General features: G+C 36.5%; 3 protein-coding genes across 7 annotated transcripts in view; 1 reads left to right on the forward strand and 2 right to left on the reverse strand.

Moving 5' to 3' along the window:
* Window positions 1–6,097: 6,097 nt before the first annotated feature.
* LOC108904970 (zinc finger protein OZF-like) lies at window positions 6,098–8,637 on the forward strand. Of its 3 annotated transcripts, none has more exons than XM_018707707.1 (3): window positions 6,098–6,260; window positions 6,329–7,333; window positions 7,891–8,637. In XM_018707707.1, the coding sequence occupies exons 1-3, from the start codon at window positions 6,159–6,161 to the stop codon at window positions 8,074–8,076; spliced, it is 1,293 nt and encodes a 430-aa protein (XP_018563223.1). In that variant the 5' UTR covers window positions 6,098–6,158; the 3' UTR covers window positions 8,077–8,637. The 3 variants fall into 3 exon arrangements, with proteins under 3 accessions (XP_018563223.1, XP_018563224.1, XP_018563225.1); XM_018707708.1 differs by having other exon boundaries at window positions 6,329–7,193; window positions 7,891–8,001; XM_018707709.1 differs by having other exon boundaries at window positions 6,329–7,166; window positions 7,891–8,001.
* Window positions 8,638–8,931: 294 nt separating this feature from the next.
* On the reverse strand, window positions 8,932–10,476 carry LOC108904975. The gene is made up of 2 exons (XM_018707714.1): window positions 10,354–10,476; window positions 8,932–10,211 (listed from the first exon to the last, which is right to left on the reverse strand). Exon 2 carries the CDS (start codon window positions 10,188–10,190, stop codon window positions 9,297–9,299), a length of 894 nt encoding a protein of 297 aa, XP_018563230.1. The 5' UTR covers window positions 10,191–10,211; window positions 10,354–10,476; the 3' UTR covers window positions 8,932–9,296.
* An 8,275-nt stretch (window positions 10,477–18,751) lies between these two features.
* LOC108904966 (extended synaptotagmin-3) overlaps window positions 18,752–21,661 on the reverse strand; it is a 36,000-nt gene continuing 33,090 nt past the window's right edge. For 2 of the 3 annotated variants that reach the window (XM_018707702.1, XM_018707700.1), the window contains exons 16-20: window positions 19,583–19,715; window positions 19,365–19,448; window positions 19,214–19,310; window positions 18,983–19,120; window positions 18,752–18,920 (exon numbers count right to left, since the gene is read on the reverse strand). In XM_018707702.1, the coding sequence (XP_018563218.1) occupies window positions 18,834–18,920; window positions 18,983–19,120; window positions 19,214–19,310; window positions 19,365–19,448; window positions 19,583–19,715 (539 nt within the window). In that variant the 3' untranslated portion in view covers window positions 18,752–18,833. Of the gene's footprint in view, window positions 18,921–18,982; window positions 19,121–19,213; window positions 19,311–19,364; window positions 19,449–19,582; window positions 19,716–20,491; window positions 20,594–21,661 lie in introns of all 3 variants that reach the window. The other variant, XM_018707701.1, reaches the window with a different exon arrangement.

The following is a 21,661-nucleotide window of genomic DNA, read 5'->3' on the forward strand; positions in this document are numbered from 1 at the left end:
AAAAAAATAAATAAATGAAGAACACAAAATACCCTAAGTATAATAAAATCTCTAAACATAATCCCTACAGAATATGAACATAAATTGAAAAATATATAGGTACACATATATATGAATCAAATGAAAAACTCGTAGTGACAAAGTGAAAAAAAAAACAAACAGTTAACGACATCCTAAAAGACAGTTTAGTGACAGCAAATTATTAACTAGTATTAAAATCATCCAAAAGAAATTGCTTTAACTTTTTTTTAAAGTTCAAAATAGTGTATGACTTAAAACAAACGGGCAAAGCATTATATTCTTTACAGGCGTGATAGATAAAACTTCTAGTATACAGGGCAGTGGCGTGGCGAGGAATCTCTAATAAACGCGAATAACGAGGATTAAACATCGAAGTGGCTTTATGAAGCCTCTTAAATTTTTTATGTAAGTATACAGGGCATTTTTGCTGAAGAATTTTATGAGTTAAACATAAAGAGTGCAACTTACGAGAGTACGAAAGATTAAGAAAATTATGTTTTTTAATTAACTCAGTAATTCCTCGTTCAAATTTTCTAATTCCATATGCAAATCTAAAACAACAGTTTTGAATTCACTGCAAACGCTGAATATCGGAGTGTAGTAGAGCTGGGCCATAGATACAGTCACTGTATGAGAGCTTTGAAAATATTAAAGAATTACATAAACTGATTTTTAGAGATGAATCCATGATGGCACGATGGGGATAAAGTTGCTTTAAGGTATTGTACGATGATCGACACAGATTGTTTACATGCTTGGTAAATCTTAGCTCCTCATCAAACCAAAGTCCCAGATTATTACACTCATTGGAAAAATTTAAAGAAATATCTCCTAATTTTAAATATTATGACTTTAGATTTGTCAGGATTTAGCTTCAATCTATGAGCAGCAGAGATATTTAACAATGAGTTTAAGTCGTAATTAAAACAATCATTAAAAGCAGCTAAGTCCGTAACACGACAATTGAGATACACTTGGGTATCATCAGCGTAATAATGCACAGAACATTTATTCAAAAATGTATAAAAATCCGCTATATAAATAGAGAACAGCAAGGGCCCTAAAATGGACCCCTGAAGAACCCCATGAGTCACTGGCAAGACGTCAGACACATTAGAGTTTATGATTGCTTGCTGTGTTCTGCCAGACAAATAACTAAAAATGTAGAAAGCAGCACTATTATCAAAGCCAAAGTACATTAACTTTTTACAAAGGATAGGGTGGTCCAATGTGTCGAACGCCTTGCTATAATCTAAAAGAATCAAGGACGTAATTAAACCATTATCAGTGGCGTTATAAATTTCATCTGAAATACGTGCTAATGCAGTAGTGGTACTGTGCTGAGGCCTAAAGCCGGACTGAAAGGAAGGGATAATATCATTATCAAAAATAAACTGCGACATTTGTGTTTTCATAACCATTTCGAGAACTTTGGAGATAATAGGAAAGATACTAATAGGCCGAAGATGATTTAGATCGGTAGCATTAGGTATTTTCGGCAACAAAATAACATTAGCATTTTTCCAACATCTGGGAGAAGTGTGCGTTAAAATGGATGTATTAATTATATAAGTAAGGCGATTTAATAAATAATGTTCTGCAACCAATTTGAGCATGATAACAGAGATGTACCTAGTCAGAACCAGCTGATTGAGATTTGATCAAATTAATGTACTTACTAATATCATTGGTGGTCACAGTATGAAAATAAAATATATCAATATTTTTAAATGGAACATAATTGTTATATTTATTACGCAATTCAGCTTGTTCATGAGAGGATGAAATTGACATGACATTATTAAAATAAGTATTTATTACATTGGGATCATGTAAGTGTATAGGAAGGCAAAATTCTCAAGCTGAACCTGCTGAACCGACAACCTCCAGAGATCTCAAGGTATTCCAAGTGGATCTATTATTTTTATTTTTAAGGACCCAAAATAAATACGACTTTTTTTCCCTACGGATAGCCACAGTGACATAATTTCTAAGATCTTTATAACAGGACCAATCTCTACCTAATCGAGACTTTTTGTATTTATGATAAGCCTTATCTCTTAACATAATCATCTCCTTAATGGTGTCGGTGAGCCATGGGGCACGTCTTTTAGTCACTCTAACAGTACGCAAAGGTGCATGCTTATCAATAAGTTCAAGTAAATTAGAATTAAAATAATCAAGCATGGCATCTACACTCTGAAGACTGTAAATATGATTCCAATTTATAATAGACAAATCTTGATGAAATAAATGATCATCGAAGTATTTAAAATCTCTATATGTAACAAACCGTATGATGAAATAGAATGATCATAATAATAACAATTTTTTCATTTTTTATCTCTACAATCGTCGCTACTGCTACATGTCTCGCCAACAATTGAATTGAGTGTGGTGCGGAACGAATAGTACTATGTGGACACGCAGGGCACGGCGTCTCACCTGTTTACTTTGTTTGGTTTAAACCGTAGGTGTAGGTACAGTTAAAACCGTGTAATGTATGGTGCCCTTTACATTTATATTTCGCGAATGTGAGGTCTTGGTTTCTTTTAATTACGTTAAGAAAAATGAAAAGTTTTTTGATAGGAATCAAAATATTTGAATTTCAAATAATTTCCAAATTTACTAGTTGATTATAAGAATTAATTTTCATTATTAGAAACTCTGTATTAGGCATACAATGTTTGTGTAGAAATTTTTTACAGTTATTTGAAAACTATTTTTATGTAGTAAAGATGTAATAATATATCCCAAGATTATTCTATTAGTGTTTCTTCTTCTGTTTATCTGATCTCTATAACAGAATACTATATTAATAGAAAATTGATTACATAAATTATCAATATAATTGTTGATACAATCACTAAAGAAAGTTACAATATATATCCTAGATGGAATAGTATTCCAAATTAGAGCGATTTCAAATTTTCGCTCAATTTTCAAGTCAGAACGAAGTCGTCTCCAACGACCCTACGCAGGACCGGTCTCGCCTAAAGTAAAGACACACGTGTGGAGGAAGCAGAAGTCGCAGCGCGAATACAATTTTCGCCTGTTTCAAAGTTCTCTAGAAGGCTTCAAACCGCTTCTAATCACCAAAGTCGCAGAAGACAATACGTAAGTACATATTAGCAAATTAAATTTCATTGAAATTAGAGGAAATGTTAGAATCACATGGACGGAATTAAAATTTTTGACATTAGTGAGACATCATACATATTATTGCATATGATTTAAATTAGATGGTCATAAACCTCATTTTTTAAAGAAATTGCGGCACATAGGTACATTATATGATTTCGTGATAGTTATGCAATGAATATGAAATAATACCTACTTCGACCAATAAGTGTACATATGGCAAACTGGCATTTCTGACAAATGCGCAACAGTACAAATATTACGGGGAAACGATGTGCTGTGAAAATAAACTATTAACACTTACGAATTTCATGAAATATCGTACATAAACAACCACATTTTTACATTGTAAACCACAAAAAAATATTTATTTTAAAGTACCTACAAAAATAGTTACATTGTTACTGTGAAAATTTCTGGAATCGAGGACAAGACGACACGTAAATCATAAAGTAAATATGACCACTAGTATATTGAATTATCTTATTTACCTTCTATGAATTACAATTATTTTCAGGAAAATCCGAGTTACAAGCACCAGGGAATGTCATCTCTATGTTTATTTATGAATACGTAGATGGACAGAATCCCAGGTCACCAGAATAATAATTCTGTCAATGATACTTTTTTATGTCTTATTATCAGACTGAATATTTAACATGTCATTCAGCAGAATAAATACCTTAGAGAAAAGTAAATAATTCGTTTTTTTTAATTAATCGATAAAAAATGTGTTTCCATCAAATTCTCCTTATTGATGTATAGGTACCCACTAAACACGAAACGTAAATGAAACGTTGCAAATGAGCTGTTTTACTACACATTTGAAACAATAACTAGAAACGTTGCTGTTTCATTACAGAAATGTAGCACTTGAAAACTTACTTAGTGAAACATAGCCGAAACATTCCAATTGAAGAGAGTTTGAAACATTACTCGAAACATTCCCTTTCGATCTCGGAAACGTAACAACGACAAACAAACAACCCTTTGCTTTTGTTTATCTTATGGAACTTCCATTCGGCATTACTTAAATTTTGCTCTCAAGCCCCATCATTATAGCAAGCGTTAGTTCATTTGCCTTTGTTATATGTACAACCAGACATAAACAGAAAAAAAATTGTGGTAGCATATTTATAACACAAGTCTAGAAAAAATGTATGTTCGTGACTTGCGCAGACCGCGCGTAACAGCCCGAATTTATTTATTTCTCGTGTGCCGTTTTCAATTCGTATTATGTTAGGTGTTAGGTTAGGTTTGCGGTTTGCCTTTACCCGTTTGCCTGGCTTCGTTGTTCTTCATCGTTACCAGGGAGAATAGTCTCCATGATCGTTACTTTGATGCTATTTTATGTGATAATTTATAGTGTGTGCAGTTGTGGTTATTGTAAGGTGCATATAAAATAATGAATATTGATGCAAAATGTTTAAAACGATATGTGTAGAGATTTCGAATTTTGCGTCACATCTACCTAAACATAGTTATTATACCCACTACCTAATACCTATTAAAGACAAGAGGACAAAAACTAAAAAAAATGGAACATGGAACTATACGTTTCGGAGAACTATTTGAAATACGGAAGAATCAAGTGAAATATATGTCATTTATTTTATATTTTGTACAAATGTTTATATTTGTGTACGTGTATAGGAATGCTTAAATAAAAGAGTTTAAGTATACCTACAAATATTTATTTTTTCAAGATATCCTTTTGTATCTTATTTATTTCTACTGTAAAATTTATTATAAAAAGGTTAGATGTAATATTGACTATGCGTAGAAGAAATTGTAACTTCTTTATATTATTTTTCAGTAATGTTATTTGTTTTTCATGTACCTACCATTTCAAGATTCATTATCATAACTAATTTTTTTAATTATCATTTCGTCATTGTTACCATATTCATGATGGTCTCAACATTAGAAAATTTCCATTTCAGAAGCGTATTTGAACAATATAAAATGATGTGTAGCTTTTTTAAAATGCTTCTGATATTGTTTTGTGACATTTTTATTTGTACGATGAATGGCAGAATCCGTAATCCATATTAGAAACTTTTTCAGTGGCTTCTCAAAAAGAAAAAAATTCTTGATAAAAGTTGCTGCATCCCCAAACTAGAAGAGCAGTTATTTTTTTTAATATACAATAACATTTTTCAGTTAAATTTTTTGAGAAATCAGAAAAAATTGTCTGGATTACGAATTAAGTCATTCACAATACAAATAAAAATATTACAAAAGAGTATTAGAAATATTTAAAAAATTACTCACACTGTTTATACTGTTTCAAAAACGCTTCTGAAATGGAAATTATCTAAAGTTGAGAGCATTATGAGAACAATATGGTATAAAAATTATTATGTTACTCAAACATTTCTGAAAATATACTGAAACGTAAAACAAAAATATCGAGTGCATAAATGGAACATCAAAAGAATGTTACTGAAACCAATTTTTTGAAACGTTTCATTGGAAACGTATTTTGGGGAGGACATCTTCGGTTTCTATTGGGTTACCAGAACGTTGCATGGATTTTTTATGAAACGTTTCAAGAAAAATGGAAACGTTTCTGGAACATGTCAGAAACTGAAAAATGTTTAGTGGGTAGGTACTTGAAATTAGAAAGACTTGACACTTTCTTTTAAAATAATACGTAACACCTAACAACATTCACATATTTTTAAATATTTCCGCAAAAATTAGTTGCAGTATTAAAGAATTTGTCAATACCCTAATCCCAATATAAAAAATTTAAATCCTTAAGACTGTTCAATAGTAAAAATTTACAATAAGTAATATTCTTTATCCAAATTAGGAATTTCTTCGTGCTATATGCAACACAAAATACAAGCCCTTAGAGCACCTTATTGTTTTGAATGTTGCCTAAAAATATGATTGTTTATGTTTTTTGTCATTTAGGTTATGTCTTCTTAAAAGAACATCATTTTGAGTTTATAAAACATTGATTTGGCTTTTTTCTAAATATTTGAAATATGAAATATTGTAGAGTTTGTCTGAGTGCTTCTGATTTAATGGATATATTCCAATTTGGTGAAAATATCGCTTCTAACATTATGCTATTTACCTCAGTACAGGTAAAACTGTAATAAACAAATAATCAGAACAATTATTTATAAGCTATCTAACAATATTTAAACCCTAGGTTATTGAAGGTGATGGTTTACCGCAACAGATATGTAGTTTATGCAAAATTGAACTTGATATTTGCCTCGGTTTTAAAAATAAATGTGAAGCAACTTATGAAACAATAAGAAGTTCTTGGAGTAATAAAATAAAAGTTGATCTAGTCGAAGCAGAAATAGAACATGAATCAGATTTTGAAACATATAGTGAACATTTTCCAATGGCAATACAAGAAAATACTTACATAACTTGTCAAAAATGCAATGTACATTTTTTGTCTCAAACATCTTTTAATAGCCACTTAAAAATAAAGCATGGGCATATATGTAATATCTGTGACTTGCATTTTAAATATCGAAAAGAACTAACCGATCACTTGAAGGATATACATGAAATCATATCTAAGCCAGAAAAGAATAAACAGTGCCACATATGTGGTACATGTTTCAAATACCACGCAGAATTAAAGAGACACACATTGACCCATTCTGGAATAAAAGAGTTTAAATGTAAAGACTGTGGTAAACATTTTTCTTCTAAGGGAGGCCTAAATAAACATACGGCAAGACACAGTAATGTTCGTAAATTACCTTGTCCGTCTTGTCCCAAAATGTTCATCCACCAAAGCAATTTACATGATCACATAAAAGTTCACATTAACCAAAAGAAATACAGTTGTCAGGTATGCAGTAAAAGATTTAAATCCAACCGAACTTTAGTATATCACCTGAAGATACACAGTAATGAAAGGGACTTTCCTTGTGCCGAATGTGACAAAGCATTTACAAACAAATATGACTTACTTAGACATGCAACACTGCATGAACAATCCAAAGAAACCAAAAGCAGAATATCAGGTAATGGAAAGCAATGTGAGTTGTGTGGTAAGTGTTGTCGAAATGTAAGCGATTTTAAGAGACACATTAGGGTACACACTGGTGAAAGACCTTATCGTTGTCCTCACTGTGAAAAGAATTTCAAATATTCAAGCACTTTAAGTTGTCACATGCGGATTCACACACAGGTAAATTTAATTTCAATCAGTTTTCTAAAGATACTATCGGAAAGTACTTAATCATGCATTTCTACAAATATTTATTAGAGGTATCTGTATTTCCTCCCACTTCATCACACGTGTCTTATATACATATTTCCTATTAAATTATTAAAAACAAAAATACAAACCGTGATTTATTGCATATATTTGTATTAAGTGATGTATAATTGTTAGTTCATTTAACCTTTAGAGGGTCGGCTTTTTTCCATAAATAGTTTTCTAGTAACTTGCTGGCTCCAAAAGGACCTTATTCCAAAAGGAATAAAAATTCTCTCTTTGAGCACGATTACTGAATATGATGGCTTATGGAGTTGTACAAGAGATTTGGGGTGATTCGACCCAGGAATGAGGGTGAAAAAGAATAAAATTTGAAATAACTTTTTTTTTAATTTAGAGAGCCTGCGTAGAGCTTGTAGCCCTGGGCCTCACCATAGGTTAATAAGGACCTGGTTCCTCGGTCCTCTAAAGGTTAAAAAAAACTCATTGCGACACTCAGAAATATTAAATAGAGGAATTTTTTTTAGGAGAGACCGTATGTGTGTAAGATTTGTGGGAAAGGCTTTACTCAGTCTTCAAATCTGCGCACACATGAAATAATACATTCCACTGATAAACCTTTTACATGTTGCAAATGCTTTAATTCCTTCAATCGAAAAAGGGACTTGCAGCGTCACTTGGAAAAATGTATGAAATTGAAAAAGAAATTATAGCTTAACACATTTTTATTATATTAATTAAGTATTGTCCATTCTGTATCTACTTGTTCTGGAGAATAGAAAAACAATGTTACACTTATTTTATGAAATTATAAAAATATATAATTGAAAAAAAATATAATTTTTATAAAGCAAAATAATAAATTTCAAAAAAAATATTTTCTGTTTCGTATATGAATCAGCTCCATTTAAGTCAATATTTAAATACACTTTACAGATATATAATGTAAATATTTCATTATTATATTAAACAGCTAAAATTGGTTATATTACTGTGTATAGGCTTTCCGATTTCAATTGAAGACCAAAGAGCTAGGCAGTATGTACCATGTTCGGCTGCTGCACAGCAACTTGGCATTGAAATATTTGAAAAACTTGTTCTCATATTTATTTAGTCATACCCATATACTGGTCTGGTTGAACTAAACGTGCAGGTGATAGAAATGTACACGACCAATTGACGAATGCGTGCGCGGGCAAACGCCGCACTGGGCGACTGGGTCATAAATTTCAGTTGTCGACAAATTGCCTAACAGTGCAGTGCAGCAATGTGGAATTATTTTAGTTGATTATTTTTAATTAATAACTTTTCTAACCTAAACTAACGATCTTTCTTTATCATTTCCTGGCAAGGATATGTTCATACCTTCCCGTTGGTTCTTATATATATTTTAATGAAAATGTAAATGTTTTTTGGTATGTCATAACCAAAATTTACCATCAATATAATAAAATTGTTTGAGGACATAAATAATTAAAATATATTATTGGCCAAATGAACATAATGGAAATTTTCTACATATTATAGATATACAAATTATTTTTTTCCTTTAGCAGAAAACTTTCTTAGGGACGCCTATGAAACTCATTAAATTTTATTGCTAGGCGTTTTCATACATATTCAACTGACTTCAGAAAGACTATAATTTAGATTTGCACAGCTACCTGTACTGGAAAATGACTTGAAACATCATACCAAATTTCTAATATAATAATGACCATGCAATATATGTACACCCAGTATACTTGTCAATTCTGTTTTATTTTCTCATTCATATGATATTTCCTTTATTTTTCCTTCATTCGTTCATTTATTGACATCAAAATTCAGTAGGTACTGACAAAAAAATTTGAAGAATGTGAAGGAAATCTGATTAATACTCAAATCTAGAGAAGTTTTTAAATACAAAACTACCATTCTTGACACCTTTATATCAGTCCTGCATTTCCTGTTTAAAATTATTTTCATATTCAGCCAAGCTTACTTCTTCATATGTTAAGCTATCATTTTCCTCCTCTGTATATGAGGAATGTAGGTTTTTGGATTGAGATCTAAGTAAATTTCCCACCTTTCTCTCAGATGAAGCAGGTTTCTCCGAGAAATGAAATTTGAAATGCTTATAAAAATTGGAAATGAGCCAAGTAGAATTGCCTTCTCTCCTTATTCTTTTCTGTGTCTTTATTTCAGTTTGACAAATGCAACACTTTATATATGCGTAATATACAGTATCCTCTGGCGATGCTGAGGAAATCTTTATTTCTAAACGATGTAATGTCTCAATAACTTTGTTTTGTTCTGACTCTGACAAAGTATCACTGAATTTCTTAATCCACTGGTAGCATATATCATACACATATTTGTATTCTTCTTGTGAATTCACAGAATCCCCTGATTTGTCCCCACTGATACTCTCGCATGCATCTGAACCTAAATCTTCAGATGCAATGGGAATAGGCAGATTTGAAATTTTCCTCCTTTTTGCGTTATAGTCATCACTGAAGAAAGACTCTTTTAATTTCATTTTATTGTTTTCTTCTGCACACATTTCACCTATTGCTAATAATAATTTTTTATGTCCGGGTAAAATGATAAAGTCTTCGATGTTTTCATTATAAAGATGATAAAATTCCTCATAGTTGACATTTGATTTTTTAAGTAAAATATATTTTAATTGGGTTTTTGCGAAAAGCTCAATTTGATTTATTTCTTTTTCTGTTATACCTGCTAATGAAAGTCTATTATCATATCCTGAATGTTTAAGAATATTTTTTAAGTACAAGGGTACTTCTTCGTGAAATTTTTCTCTTACCAATGCAAATAAATCCATGTTTCTTATATCCACAGTAATCTAAAATAATATGATTACATTGCTTAATCCACACATTAATACAAAATATGCCACAGAAGTGTAATATAAATATGTGAATTCAGAATGAATTTTAAAATATACCTAATGTTATTGAAAAATATTATTTGTTACAGTAACTTACCCGTATTGTTAAGAAAGTTTCCAGTTGTCAATTTTTTAATATGAATATGAATAAAATAGTTAGGTAGGTACTCAGAGGAATATGTTTACTTATTCCTCTGAGGTTAGGCACATTTGTTTGTTTTTATATGAAATATTTTTGTTTTCTTATTTTGACGTATGACAGATACACTAACATACAGGGTTGCCAGATTTTAGAAAGTTGGGATAGCGCCAACATTAGCATAAAAAGTTGCACAATGTCGCCATCTTAAAAGTTCGAAGTTTTTGTTTTAGANTTTGTTTTTATATGAAATATTTTTGTTTTCTTATTTTGACGTATGACAGATACACTAACATACAGGGTTGCCAGATTTTAGAAAGTTGGGATAGCGCTAACATTAACATAAAAAGTTGCACAATGTCGCCATCTTAAAAGTTCGAAGTTTTTGTTTTAGATTTTGTTTTTAGAATCCCAGTTACTCTGAATATTGTTTGGTCAATTAGATCACATCTTAGAGCATTATATACTATATTATGCTCTAAGAGTCAGATGGACTGAGACTGAACTAAGGATCTATTCAAAACACGACTAATTTTAAATGGTTAATGTGCTTTACTTTTCTTATAAACTTTTGTTTGCTGCGATTTTGTGTATTCCGCGAATGCAGCTAATCGCTCGCCCTCTGGCGGTGACAAGTGATCATAAATAGTGCAAGTGATACTAGCGAAACAAGGTAAACATTTCTTGTGTGTGGGACATTTCGTTTTGTATTTATTTAAAACTGTGTTTAGTGTTTGTTTTTTGAACACCATTACTTTAAGAAAATAGTGTGAGGAAAACTTCAGCAGTTATGGATAAAAAGAAGAAATTGTCGAACTATTATTGTTCAGATCAGGATTGTCCTTCATGGTCCAAAAAACATCCAGAATTAAGTTTTCATCAAATCATTAAAGAAATTTTTAAAATATTATTGTCGATATACAACGAGAGTTTTCGTAGGCATTTAAATAGGAAATTGGGTATTCACAACGGATAACTTATAACCTCAAAAAATGTACATTAAATTGTAATGCTAGAAACAAACAAGGTAGACATAAATACTTGCATTAAAATTTATTTATGAAATATTTGAAACTTATAAAATAACACAAAAGTCAAATAGCCGCAGTTTAATAACAAAATTACTAATAATAATGGGAAATATAATACGAATGTTGTTCAAATGAATGTGTAAACACGAACGCCAAGGTCAAAATTACCTTGTCTGGGAACTTACCGCTTTCGCCGCTTGGTGCGCTTGCATCTAAAAAATTATCGCGGTTATTATATTTATTAAATCAATGCCCGCAAAAAGTAGCCGCAATGGCGATATATCGCTACACCTGGCAACCCTGGAGAGATATGCTGACCACTGAACAGCATCGGTAGGAAAGAAGTAAACTCGACGGTGAGCACAGATAAAGTTAGACAGAAATGTGATTCGCCATTATTCCATGGCTAGAAATTGGCCTCAATGATTTGGGATCGAGGGGGATTATCCCTCTTTATCCTGCCTCATCTCGTGTAGGCCTGGACAGCCTTCGTAGGTGGGCCCCATCCGTCGTCTACCCCGACCGCAAATGCGGCCGGTGTAGGCGCTTTGTGGGACCTCCTTTTGTCCTGGCTGGGCCCCGCCGGCTAGGGCCCTTTCTTCTGGCGCTCTTCTTGCTTCGCCGGCTCGTCTGTGTAAACCCCGGGGGTAGTGTCATGTTTATGTGTGGTATGGTTGGGTAGGGTAGTGCGGCTATGCAGCCTGGGATGCGCTTTGCTAAGGTGGCCCTTAGGCTAGCGCGGGAGGGGAGGGTTAAGGAGGGTATGGGGGGTGTGTGTGTGTGTGTGTGTGTGTGTCGTTGTCTTCGTTTCTTGATCCTGGCTGTCTCTGAAACAGAAAAGGTTAGCGGGCAGGGGGGGGGTCATTGGGGTGGTCACCCAGGGTCAAAAAGTTGGTGTCTAGGTCTTTTGTGTTTGTCGGTCACGTCGGGTACGTAGTCAACGGCTTGCCTGAGGAGGGGATTGTCATGTCTAGCGGCTACGTCAAATCGTTTCTCCGCGTTTTGTCTTATTGTCTGTGTAGCGTTTGTGTATTGTAAGTCTCGTAATATGTCAGTGTTTCTTACGTACCAGGGCGCGTCGGTGGCCGTGCGGAGGGCTATGTTTTCCACAGCCTGTAATGACTTTAAGTGGCTTTTTGCCGCGTGACCCCACGCCGTGGAGGCGTAGGTTAGCTGCGGTTGAAGTACCACCTTGATAAGCGTTCGCTTATTCCTTAAACTGAGGGTGTTTCCACCTTTGAGTAAGGGATAGAGCCTAGCCCTGGTGGTCTTCGCTCGCGCCACCGTCTCCACGATGTGCGGTTTCCACGTGAGACGCTGGTCCATCGTCACGCCCAGGTATCGTGTTTGTCGATTCCAGGAGATGGGTTCCTGGGATAGTGTCAGTCTGTCAAGGTTTTGTGGGATTTTTCGTTTGGTAAAAAGGATAGCCGAACTTTTGTTGGGATTAATTTTGACTTTCCACCTGTTGCACCAGGTTTCAAGTTGGTCTAAGGAGCTTTGGAGGAGGTAGACGGAATATCTAGGATCTACGGATTGGGATGTGATTGTCAGGTCGTCGGCGTATAAGTATATGTTGGTGTTGGGGGGATGTGGGATGTCGGAGTTGTAAATGGTGTATAGGTGTGGGGACAGGACGGTGCCCTGGGGGACACCGGCCTCCATGGGACGGGTGGTGGAAAGGGAATCTTGGATTTGGATGCGGAATTTTCGGTGGTGTAGGTAGGATTTTATGAGTTTGGTAAAGGATATGGGATATTGGTTGGTGAGCATTTTCATCAGTAGGCCTTCATGCCAAACCGTATCGAAGGCCTTTGCGACGTCCAGGAAGACAGCACCAGTGTACTGTCCCCTGTTGAAGGCCGCCGTGATGTGCTCGGTAAGGCGAAGGATTTGGAGTTCAGTGGAGTGATTGGGTCGGAAGGCGAACTGCTCGTCTGGAATGACTTGCAGTTCTTGGGAGTGGGTTCTTAGACGGGTTAGGATAATTTTTTCTACCACTTTGCTCATAGCCGGGAGCAGGCTAATGGGCCGGTAGTTGGATGGGATGGTGTGATCTTTGTTGGGTTTTGGGATAAGGATTATGTTTGCTGTTTTCCAGCGGGTAGGGAAGTGTCTTAGTCTGAGTGTCGCGTTTGTTATGTTTAGTAGGGCCATGAGGCCCTTGTGTGGTAGTCGTTTAAGTGTCGTGTTATGTATATTGTCGGGTCCGGGGGCTTTTCTGTTTTTAAGTCTGCGTATTGTCAGTCTTAGTTCGTCAGGTGTTGCGGGGGGGATTATGTCATTGTCTGGCTCTCTGTCGACGCGTCGGGCCGCGCGCTCAGCCACTATCTCGAATTCCTCGTCTTCGTCGGGCAGCTGAGGCAGTCTACACTGCAGTTCCAGGCTATCGGCGAAAGCCTCGGCCTTTTCCTGGTTCGTGTAAACCACCCCCACACTACCGTGGATTGGAGGAATTTTACGGCGAGCGGTCTGTCGCAGGGCCCTCTGCGTTTTCCAGAGGCTGTTGTCTTGTGGATCCAGCGACTCCAGGTGCCTAGCCCAGTTATCCTGGGCCAGTTCATCCAGAGCCGCCTTCACCCGTCTGTTAAGTACGTTTAAGTCATGTCTGTGTCGGGGGAGGCGGGTGCGGGTGGCAAGCCGTTTCGCACGTCGTCTGTCACGTATTAAGTTTTTTATGTCATCGGGGAGGGTGCCCCGGGGGTTTGTCAGTCGGGGGACAATAGTCTCCGTCGTAGTCTGAGTCAGGGCGTTTTTAATGTCAGTCTCAAGGGAGAGGATTGCCGCCTCCAGATCATGGGTGGTTTCGATGACTGGGAGCGCCATGTTTCCTTGCATTACTGTTCGGAAACGCTCCCAGTCAGTGAACCTCCTCGTGAAGGTGCCTTCATATCTCTGTCTTCGCCCCAGATCCAGAAATATTGGATTGTGGGCGGAAGACCCTTCGTATTGGGTGGATATTTGGGCATTTAACGGTATAGATTTTAAGAGGGCAATGTCGATAACGTCGGGGCGTCCTACGGGTCCGTAATGTGTCGGTTCTGTCGGTCCGAGTATAGTCAAGTCGTCGTGTCTGTCTTGGTAATTCAGCAGGACGCGACCTCTTGTGGTCGTCGTCCCGCTGTGCCATATGGGGGACTTCGCGTTGAAGTCCCCGATGGCAATTGTCTGGGGCCAGGAAAGGATTTTGTCTAAGTCATTGTCAAGTAGTGGTAGTCTGGGTGGGTGGTAACAGGACACCACCGCAACGTCTCCATGCCGTAGCGATCTCACCGCTATCGCCACGGCCTCTGTGTTTTGAGTTTGGAGCCGCTGCAGCGGATAGTGGTCGATGCACTTCTTTACTATGAGTGCAACACCACCCCCGTTACGGTTTCTGTCATGTCTGTATATGTCATAGTCAGGGATGGAGGTACGGGATGCCTCGCTGAGGTAGGTCTCCTGGACAGCCATAACGTCTATGTTTAGACGGTTCAAGATGTCCACGAGTTCCGTTTTTTTGGCCCGGAACCCGTCAAGGTTCCAGGACGAAATTCTCAGCGAGGAGGGTTGGGAGGGCCGACGAGCCATTAGAAGTCGAATAATTTTTGCATATTCGACACCATGGTCGTCAGCTGGACGCAGAAGTCCTGAAGACGCTTTGTTGCGTCAATCAGGGCCGCCGCGCCCGATTGGGAGGGTGTCGTGTTTGTGTGTGCGTGTGGTGAGGTGTTGTGTTTTTGTTTTTGTGTGTTTTGTGTTTTTCTGGTCATATCAGCATATGTGAGTCCCGGGGTTGTGTTTGGGGTGGGTAGGAGGGGTTGTCTGTGTGTTTGTGTAGTGTTTTGTGACGTATGTGTGTTTGTGTTTTGTGTTTTTGTGTTTTTAGCTTTGGGGTACTGAGGGCACCCCATATAGCTGGCGGGGTGTGGCCCGGCGCAATTTGCACACCTGGCGGGCGTGTCTTTGGCCTTTTTGCATATGTGCGTGCTGTGGTTTTCGCCACCTTTTACGCACTTTGGCTCAGCTGTGCACCGGGTCTGGCCGTGGCCGAACCGCTGGCACCGGTGGCACTGTGTGGCAACCCGCTGCTTTCGCTGCAGCTCTACTCGAACCACGAGCGAGCAGCAGCGGGTTACCTTCAGGATGTCCTCCTGGTCCTGTGGGGCCTGAACTAGGACCAGGGGCATTTCCTGTTTATTTTGACGGCTCGCCATGCGGTGCACTATTGCGTCGGGGAACCCTTGTCTTGCGAGGTCGAGTTGGACCTCACTTGGCGAAACACCCGCAGGTATTCCGCGTATCACCACCCTCAGCGTTTTTTCTTCGCTGAGGGTGAAGGTGTGGTACTCCTCGCCTTTGTCAGTGTCTTTGTCAATGGTCTGTGGTCATTTGGTGTGTTTGGGTATATCGCTATACCGTATTTAGTGAGTTTGGCTTTTATGTAGTTAATGTTAAGTGTTTGTATTGTATATATTGTATATGTATTTTTTGTACTTGCGTCCACCGTTCTTGCTTTCGCAAGATTACCGGGGGGACTTGTTTGGTTTTCTCTGTCTGTTTTTGTGTGTTTTGTGGGGTGTTTTTTGCGCTTGTGGAGGAGGGTGGTGTCGGGGGGGGGCGNTGTGTTTTTGTTTTTGTGTGTTTTGTGTTTTTCTGGTCATGTCAGCGTATGTGCGTCCTGGGGTTGTGTTTGGGGTGGGTAGGAGGGGCTGTCTGTGTGTTTGTGTAGTGTTTTGTGTCGTGTGTGTGTCTGTGTTTTGTGTTTTTGTGTTTTTAGCTTTGGGGTACTGAGGGCACCCCATATAGCTGGCGGGGTGTGGCCCGGCGCAATTTGCACACCTGGCGGGCGTGTCTTTGGCCTTTTTGCATACGTGCGTGCTGTGGTTTTCGCCACATTTTACGCACTTTGGCTCAGCTGTGCACCGGGTCTGGCCGTGGCCGAACCGCTGGCACCGGTGGCACTGTGTGGCAACCCGCTGCTTTCGCTGCAGCTCTACTCGAACCACGAGCGAGCAGCAGCGGGTTACCTTCAGGATGTCCTCCTGGTCCTGTGGGGCCTGAACTAGGACCAGGGGCATTTCCTGTTTATTTTGACGGCTCGCCATGCGGTGCACTATTGCGCCGGGGAACCCCTGTCGTGCAAGGTCGAGTTGGACCTCACTTGGCGAAACACCCGCAGGTATTCCGCGTATCACCACCCTCAGCGTTTTTTCTTCGCTGAGGGTGAAGGTGTGGTACTCCTCGCCTGAGTTTCGTAGGCGTCCCTAAAAAAATTTTCTGCTAAATGTAAAAAAATTATAATAATTTGTATATAATGTGTAGAAAATTTCTATTATATGTTCATTTGGCCAACAACATATTTTAATTATTTATGTCTTCAAACATTACATTGGTGGTAAATTTCGTTTTGTTCCGTTTCAAAAGGTCTCCAAAATAATATTAGTAAACAAAATATCGCCCTCTTATTTCTCCCTTTCGCAATTGTAATATGAATGATTGATATAAGGTGCCTATAATAAATTAAAATTACCTGAATCACACCAAATTCCGCATTGCTGCACTGTACTGCTGGTCAATTTATCAACCACTTGTCATTTGCTGTGATTTATTGCCCAGTAGCCCAATGAAACTGTGATCGTTTTCCTTTGCCCGCGCTCGCATTCTTCAACTGAGCGTATACATTTCTATCACCTCCCCATTTAGTTCGACCAGAACTGTATATGGGTATGGCTAAATAAATATGGGAACAAGTTTTTCAAATATTTCAATGCCGAGTTGCTGCGTCAGCGACCGAACTTGGTACATACTATCAAACTGTTGGTCCTTCAATTGATATCGTAAAGACTATACTGTTTTGTGAACTTGTGTGGAAACACGAAACACAGATTTCTGATCTGAATGCAGTAGAGGAAATTCTGAGTTTTAGTTTTTTTGCTACTATCAGTAAAAGACAGCAACAGACAAAATTTCATGCAACTGAGTGGACTGCAGTTGCTATCACACTCCGCCAGGCGCGGATCCAAGAGGGGGCGATGGGATCGCCCCCCAAATGGGATCCGAAAAAAAAGCAAAGATCAAACAGAATAAATTAACAAGGATAACATTTTTAAGCTAAAAAATTATCTCAGTTTTTTCAGACATCAACTATACAAACTTCCCCCAAAGTTTTACCGCAAGATGGACAGATAGATTGTACCATTGTTATTAAATTTATAAGCTACGCTAATAGCTTTAAATCTACCGATTGTAGGTCACTTTTTTGGAAAGTTGCCGGTAAATCAGCTCAAGCATTCAGGTTCACTTCATTACCGATGGTATTGTCAGATACTGTACTGAATCATATTGTATCATAAGCTGTAACACTGGTACAAAATATTGAGTATCGGTATGAAGAAAAATCCGATACTCAGAAAAATCATACCTTACAGACATCTCTAAATTATATGTATATTCCAATACATCATGCATCGTGTAAATAATGTAAATGTGTACCATTTAAATGTTTGGTTAATTTTACATATTTATGGTTGGTTTATAAAAAAGTATTAGTCCTAACTTAGCCGTAACTTAACCTTAATCTTAGTCCTAAAAAGTTAAATGTACATAATGTAATGTATCGGTTTATAAAAATCCCTAGTCGTAAGGAGGTCTTAAGACATGACCTTGAAAGTTCGCATCTTTTAATTTTTCTAGGATTAAGACTAAGATCTGAGAAGTGCGCATGCACAAGTATTGCATTTCGTAGCATAGTGGCCTCCTGTCTTTGTCTATGGTGGTCGCCAATACGCCATTACCATAGTAATAGGTTATATTTTTCTTTTCACTCACCAACAAAACAAATAAAATAACATTACCACAGAATAATAAACAAGTATTATGCTGTGATATTACTAGCCATGCGCGTAGTCGAATCGCTCATTGGTTAATCTTAATAAAATTAGGACCACACATTGTTTTTATAAACGTGTACCTATTCTTAGGACTAATACTAAGGTTAGTGTAAAGGTTAATACTAAGACTAAGACTAAGTTAGGACTAATACTTTTTTATAAACCAACCATTCCAGTTTAGGGTACTTTTTAAGAAATAATGAATATTTCTGTGATACAGATACAATTTGATTTAAAATACCAATAAAATTTTCTAGGAATTTTATGAAAATATAAGTAACTGTAATGAGAAATTGCTAAAATTTGTCATCCATTCCGAAATGACGAACATTATAATTTGATAAAATTAATCCTACTCACTGTTTGTCTCCTTCTATTTCTTCTAAATAAATTATTTATTAAAATAATAATTTTAATGACTTAAATAATAAAGTTGTAACACAAATATTTTTGTAGCATTTATTAGTAAAATACAATAAATATACACATATGAAAATAAGTAAAACAATATAAACAAAAATAGGTACTTATATATTTAATCAGAATCACGAGCTTCCGCTAATTCAAACCATTCTCTGTAAGGCTCCTCCAGGTCGTGGAAAGTTCTAAAGTTTATAATTACCTAGAAAATAATAATTAATTGAATTAGACTCTTAACCTGGGTTGTAAATAGGTACATCTCACCTGCCCAATGATGTTGGAATTGAAGAACATCTTTTTACTTTTTACAGTTAGGATTAATTTAGACCTTGATAGCTCAGTTTGTGTCAGTAAATATTCAAAAGTTTCCTCAAAAACCGGATCACAGTTATCAGTAATTACCTAAAATTGCATTAAATCAGCTGAATATTTATGTGGACATAATGTGGACATTTGTAAACTGTTATGTTAATCGTCGTTTATAGTTTTACCTACCTTAGTTTTATGTTTAATACTGTGGGTCTCTGGAGTTATCAACTTCAGTTTTACATAAGGATCTGGAATGTCGCTTGCATCTTTCAGTAATAAATTTCTGGAAGAGGAAAATTGTATAAGCAAATGTAAGATAAACGTCTACAAATCTTACGTGATCTTGTGCACAGTAACTACCAGTTTTTGTCTTGCTTCGCTGTAGAACAGTGTTAATTCCATCTGACCAAGGTCTGGCTTCCTGAAATTAGCGCAATTTCAAATATTTAATTTGTGCCGTTTAGTTTATCAAACAATTTTAAATACATTTTCACAGAATTTGGTAGACGTGACGACCTTTGATATCGCAAGGTAAGTTAAATAAAAAAGACTTACACTCTGAAACTGGGACTTTTTCTGACAGTATGTGACGATGCCTGAACATGTTCTACTACTGATTGTTCCATAACCTCTTTGGCTTCTTGCACTGGGAAACTTTTAGATGACGAATTTGTACTTGAGGACGAAACTGAAAATGGTTTTATGTTAGTCATAACTGATGAGTTTCAAATTAGAGAGAGTAAAGTTAAATAACACCCAAACTTTTTTGTATTTATAGGGTGAATTATTAGAACCCAGAATATTTTAAAGGTGTGGTAAAACTTCAAGGAAGCCCAAGTCTTAATTATTTTTTTATTTGTCCCTAATTCCCTTTGTTGAGTTTGTGGAGCACTATTCGCTATTAATGGGAGCCGCTCATCAAATACATAATTATATCACCTTGACGCACTTGACGCCGTGCAAGTACAAATCTGTTCAATAAGACTGCGATGTAAAAGTGTAACAATTGTAATATGAACGTAAAGTCAGAACCTGCAGATTTTGCACGTCGGCGGAAACATTGCAAATGATTCCTTTAGAATCTCCCCAGATCTGCAGTGTACACAAAGTGCTCTTTGAACAGACAATTCTGTGTCTAATTTATACAGGGTGGTCCTTAAGTAATTGTACATAGAAGTATGATAGATTTGTGACTTTAAAATATTACGATTTGAGCCAACTTGCCTTAATAAAATATTGATAATAAGAATGATAAAGGGTGTTAAAAGTGAAATTTCAAAATTTATTTTTCACAATAACTTGAACATTTTTGGACAGTTATACAAAAAAATTTTTATCTGGCGATTTTTTGGTATGAGAAATCATAATTTGATATCTAATTTAATGTATCTTTTAGAAGGCGCCACATAAGCCACATGTGTGGCATAAATGTACACTAAACTTTTTNACTTTTTCTGACAGTATGTGACGATGCCTGAACATGTTCTACTACTGATTGTTCCATAACGTCTTTGGCTTCTTGCACTGGGAAACTTTTAGATGACAAATTTGTACTTGAGGGCGAAACTGAAAATGGTTTTATGTTAGTGATAACTGATGAGTTTCAAATTAGAGAGAGTAAAGTTAAATAAGACCCAAACTTTTTTGTATTTATAGGGTGAATTATTAGAACCCAGAATATTTTAAAGGTGTGGTAAAACTTCAAGGAAGCCCAAGTCTTAATTATTTTTTTATTTGTCCCTAATTCCCTTTGTTGAGTTTGTGGAGCACTATTCGCTATTAATGGGAGCCGCTCATCAAATACATAATTATATCACCTTGACGCACTTGACTCCACACTTTTGTAGTTTAGTTCAGTGACTCGCCGTGCAAGTACAAATGTGCTCAATAAGACTGCGATGTATAAGTGTAACAATTGTGATATGAACGTAATAATGAAGTTTTAGAACTGCAGAAAGTCAGAACCTGCAGATTTTGCACGTCGACGGAAACATTGCGAAAGTGCTCTTTGAACAGACAATTCTGTGTCTATAAGACCACGAATTTTTGTTAATAGAAATAGTATTTTTTTAATTTATATATGTATTTTCAGGGCTAACAAGGAATATACTAATATAAACTTCACATCTCTGCGATATAAATTATTTGAAGGTTTGCCTTCAGACATCTTACAGAGGACACTATTTTCTCTGGAGATACATAAACAGCTTGGTACCTATATATTATGAACAAGACCTATAGTAGGATCGTATACGATGCAAAGTAGAGCAAAAAATTGCCGGCCTTTTATCAAAGGAAAATCGTGTCATCGTTTTTAGGAGGCGTAAGATAAATCATTTCAAATTTAAAATGAAATTCAATGTAAAATCTGAAATACCGCTGCATACGCACTGTGTTCTGGTAGTAGCTGTAGTCGCCCAGGTGCATCGAGTGTACGAACTGGTCGGTTATACGTCAAATACTAACCTGGCGAGCTTTGCCGTCAATTAGAGAGCGCTTCCAAAAAACAAGTAAACAACAGTGGCGCGTACAGAGGTAAAATGTAGTACATATGTGGAATTTAGGAAACAAATTGGATTTATAATAAATTACATTTAAAATAAATAGTTTATGAGAATAAAGGAATTTTTGTAG

This window comes from Anoplophora glabripennis, unplaced genomic scaffold (assembly GCF_000390285.2).
Source record: "Anoplophora glabripennis isolate ALB-LARVAE unplaced genomic scaffold, Agla_2.0 scaffold48, whole genome shotgun sequence".
NCBI classification, from domain to species: domain Eukaryota; kingdom Metazoa; phylum Arthropoda; class Insecta; order Coleoptera; family Cerambycidae; genus Anoplophora; species Anoplophora glabripennis.